Source organism: Nicotiana tabacum, chromosome 8, assembly GCF_000715075.1.
Source record: "Nicotiana tabacum cultivar K326 chromosome 8, ASM71507v2, whole genome shotgun sequence".
NCBI lineage: Eukaryota > Viridiplantae > Streptophyta > Magnoliopsida > Solanales > Solanaceae > Nicotiana > Nicotiana tabacum.
The window spans coordinates 71,432,064-71,436,722 of record NC_134087.1 but is presented as its reverse complement, the minus strand read 5'-3'; the positions used below and the strand labels follow the sequence as shown (position 1 = coordinate 71,436,722).

The window sequence follows — 4,659 nt, the reverse complement described above, 5'->3', positions numbered from 1 at the left end:
AATATTTAAATTGTTAAAAACAATGTGACTTTAATTGTGTGGTTAGAATTTAAGTTAACTAGCAAAATTATTGAGCAAATTATGATCCAAATGTTTTATAAGTTAGTAACTCCCAAAAGTTAGAATATATTGATTGTTAATAAATTATTATGTATGTATATATTAATTTGTCACCGTGTAATTTTAGGTTGGTAGAAGTTGATGTTGATGTGAGAATTTATTATGTTGAGATAATAATATAATATATTTTTATAATTTAAATTAAGATATTACTAAATGTATTTTTATTTGTTATTACTTTATATAGTATGACTTTACTCAGTTTTAATATGGATGAGATAGTTTGACTTGACACGAAATTTAAGAACGAAAAAGAAAACTTTTGAAACTTATGATCCTAATAGTTTTGTGGGCCATGATATTTGCATGGGTGTAAGAACTTATCATTATATGTAAAATGAGTAAAATAAAAAATTTAAAGTTAAATTATTTCCAAATACAGAAATATGTCATTCTTTTGGAACAGTCTTAAATTGAAAGGGAATGAGTATTTATTTTTGAATCATATTGTATTTTTATTTATTTGTATCACCGGCTATATATTAGGTTATGATATTTAAGTTTATGTCAATAGTTATTCATATAATTTGTTCTTTTTAATTTATAGAATTTAGAAGGATCATAATCCGCACATCATGCGGGTATTAATACTAGTACTAGCTAAATGGTCCAAACACGGGAATATTTTCTGGTCAAGAAAATTACAAACACGAAGTTTCAAACTTAACGACTCCAAAAATTCCTAAAACCTTTTAGCTAGATACCACTACCTCAAAATTTACAGAAGAACCAAAATTGACATATAGACCCCTCAAAATTCTGGTAATTCTGGCAAGTCATCAGTCTTGATGAAAACATTGTACCAAAAGTCCATGTCATCCTCCATTTTTGTAGTCAACATGTCCACATTTTCTTCCTTCAAACTGGAAAATGGTAATTGAACTTGTAATTCTTGATCAGCAGTAACCATAACATGATCATGAGTATTACTCCAGTTATTGTCCGTTGATAATTTGTCCGTCCAAAAACTCTCATCGATCTCTGGAAAATACTCCGACGACTCCATTTCTTCTTGCTTAATCACCATTTGATGATCATCGACTAGTGTCACAGTTGACATTTCAGTACTAGATGAAATTTGGGGTGAGTTAGGAGCTGGCACTGAGCTATCAATAATGTGTTTTTGTGTGTAAATAAAAGTAAGATGAGAATTATTGGATGACTCAGAAGTAGTAGGACCCTTGGAATCATGATTTTTGGAGTGTCTTTTGGGGTTCTGAGGAGGCTTATAATCTTTGAGCTTCTTCTTCAAGTGGGTGTGCCAAACATTTTTTATTTCATTGTCTGTTCGTCCCGGTAATTTTGCTGCTATTGCTGACCATCTGCACATGTGAGCAAATTTTTATTAGCAATAAGGTGAACATTAATAGAGGTTTAATTTTTATACAGTGATATATAAAATATTTTTTTATATTATCAGGTCATATAAAAGATAATGATAAGTATCTGACTGTAAAAAAAATGAAATTAGTATATTAGTTTAAAGATAATGCAAGTTACTAACTATTAGAAGAGAAGTTCTTTAAATATCAGTATGTATAAGTTAAATCCAACAAGTATTTGTAGATTAAGAGAAGAGGACAAACATAACGTGGTGCTTAAATTTTAATAATAGTGTCACAAAATCCTAAGGAGATGTTAGCAATGTGCATTGATTTTTTAACAGTTGATGCATAGAAGCAAATGAGATTTGATTAAATAATATTCTAATTACCAACTTGTCTAAGCGAATCTTTTTTCCCCTCTATTTGTATTATTCCTTGAAAGAAACAAAACGACATGGAAATTAAAAAATAAGATATGTGTTCAGTGTTCTTTGGCTTAGATATACTAAATCTTTCTTTTCCATTTTCTAAGTACTCTCTGAAAGTAAAGATAAAAGTTTTTTTTTTTATAAAAAAAATCCGCAATCTAAGGTACTATTGCCTTTAGAAAAAAGGAAAAAAAAAAGAAAAAAGAAAGGGTCTTTTTCTTTGAGTCCTCCCCCCTTTGGCATAATGATTATCCGCACACAAGGCATTAGTGAATGTGATCAAGACCATAATCTTACAAAAATATTCAGCTTTAAGGGTAATTTATCATGTGCAGAGTTTAATTAATTTTAGCAATAAAAAGGAGAAGAAAAAGATTAGGATTTTAATTTGAAGGTATAGAAGAAATTGATATAAGAAATTTAATCCAAAATAAAATAAAAAACTAACCTATTGCCAAGCATTTCATGTAACTGGATAATTGTATCTTCTTCTTCCTTTGTGAAATTTCCCCTCTTTATATCTGGTCGCAAATAATTCGTCCACCGCAGTCTGCAACTTTTCCCGCATCTCAATAGTCCTAAGTGATGAAAAATTTGACATAACCAAACAAAATGAGTAATAGGTTTCACTCGTAAAAAATCTCAGGAAAAGTTTAATAAAACAAAATAGATTTAGAAACGGATTTATGAAAAAGGTTAAAATGTATATGACAAAACTAATTCAAAATCCACTGACTTTAAACCCTAGATTCATCGGCGTCCAAAAAAATGGACGATATCATTTTTGGACCAAAAAAGGGAAAATAGATTTACCAGCTTGTTTAGGAAGGGCTCGCCAGTTGCCATGGCCATTTTGTTGAATGAAAGAGATGAGGATCTGATCTTCTTCAGGAGTCCATGGCCCTTTTTTCAGCCCCATTTTCTCACAACAAGGAGCTCTCCCCATTCTTCCTCTTGTGAAATTGATAAGTCGTTTTTTTCCTCTTCAATGAATTCTCCTTGGTTTTAAGTATTTTCCCAAAAGGACGAAAGAAATGCCAAAAAGCTCTCAAGACTCAAGACTAGAAGAAGCAAAATGACCGTATTTATTTATGCTTGTGAACAGATTCCCATTTCTACATTGGATCTCTCTCTCACATACAAACATTAAGTAAGACTTTATCTTTTATGCAATCAGATTACTTAATAAATAATTGTGATTACTTTTCTTTACTAATATTGATTATACTGATCTACAATAAACGATAAATTATCTACTTAAATTATACTTACGTTATATAAAAATCGTTACACTATCCGTTCATATAACTTAAATTCAAATAAGAAAAATCATATATAATACTTTCGGTCAATATAAAGATCATTTCACTATCGGTCTTAATGATATATCTTTCTTCAATTTAAAAAAAGCACGTTTAATTGATTATGTGCTCACGATGCTACATATATTAGAGCGTGGACTAACAGCTTGTTTGGATGGTTGTTCCCGTTGTATCGTATTGTATTGTTATTCCAAAACAATATTTTTTTTGATTATTTCATTAAAATTGGTTGTATTATATTGTTAAATTCATTGTTCCAGAACAATGAAAAGTCCTATTTTATGAAACAACCGATTTGATGTGGTGGGATTGTTTCCTATTTTTCTTTCCAATTATGCCCTAACTTATTACTCTACAATTCTATTTTAACCTTTACTTTTTTTTCTATTTTAACTCCAAATCTCAAACCTATAACCTACTTTATTAGTTTTCCAAAATTTCTGCCGCCAACGTTAAAGGTGTTTTGCCGCCTTCTGTCTTATTTTTTCTCCTAATTTGCTTTTAACTCAATTCTAATTAGTTGTGTTTTGCCTTCTTCTGTCGCGCTCCTTTGTTCTGCTTTTTTAAGGTGTTTTGCCTCCTTCTGTTTTATTTTTTAAAATTATTTTTATGCATAATTTTGATAAATTTAATATTTAAATAATTGAGGATATTTTAGTAAACTTATCAGTTATAATATAGTACGATACAGTCAAATCAAACAACAAAATATTATTTAATAATAACAAACAATACAATCTATCCAAATATTGTATTCATAAACGATACAATACAATATGATACAATACAATACTGTATATTATAAAATGATGGGGAACAAGGATCCAAACAGAGTGTAATAATATTTTCACTAAATTTACAGGGAAAGATCAAATCAAATGATGAAAAACGATTAACAAGTACAGTACATTTATCAGGGGCTTGATAGATTCTTGCAGCATATTCACATTCGTTGTACCTGGACAGAAAATCTTTTAAGATTGTATAAATTATTTGGTATTTAGTATGATAATAACAACAAAATTATTTACTTTTTTACACATAATCTAAATATGTTAATATAAGGACCATTTCTTTAATTTTGTTAAATAGTCCACATTTTCAGCGTGTGGATTCTGTACAGGAGATTAGTTCAGGAAATTTAGTAATTTAATAAGAATTTGTGATGAAGTGATTTGGTAAAATAACACGAGCTAGAGAGTACTGACGAAGGCGCAATGAATGCACGTGAACAAAGTTTATCTTGTAAGCGACAACTCAAATTGCAGGTATGAGTAATCAAATTAAATATATGACAAATAGTGAGTGACAAGTTGGGTTTATTTATTAGGAAAATTACCACTGTGAAAGATTTCATATGTATACTTTTGAAAAATTCCATAGAATATTCAAAACAGTCTCAATTTAGCTAGCAGTTTTCTCATTAAGAGGTCGTTTGGCAACGTGCATTACAAAAAATAATGC

At 29.4% G+C, this 4,659-nt stretch overlaps 1 protein-coding gene across 1 annotated transcript; it reads right to left on the bottom strand.

Annotated features, from left to right (window-relative positions):
- Positions 1-725: 725 nt before the first annotated feature.
- On the bottom strand, positions 726-2,904 carry LOC107788442 (myb-related protein Myb4-like). The gene is made up of 3 exons (NM_001325455.1): positions 2,687-2,904; positions 2,322-2,451; positions 726-1,442 (listed from the first exon to the last, which is right to left on the bottom strand). Exons 1-3 carry the CDS (start codon positions 2,817-2,819, stop codon positions 872-874), a joined length of 834 nt encoding a protein of 277 aa, NP_001312384.1. The 5' UTR covers positions 2,820-2,904; the 3' UTR covers positions 726-871.
- Positions 2,905-4,659: the final 1,755 nt, after the last annotated feature.

Excerpts from the sequence above, each read along its gene's own strand:
- LOC107788442 (NM_001325455.1), bottom strand. The coding sequence starts at position 2,819 with ATGGGGAGAGCTCCTTGTTGTGAGAAAATGGGGCTGAAAAAAGGGCCA. Across the intron at positions 2,452-2,686 it reads AGCCCTTCCTAAACAAGCTG|GACTATTGAGATGCGGGAAA; the intron begins GTAAATCTATTT and ends TTCATCACTTAG. Across the intron at positions 1,443-2,321 it reads CATGAAATGCTTGGCAATAG|ATGGTCAGCAATAGCAGCAA; the intron begins GTTAGTTTTTTA and ends TCACATGTGCAG.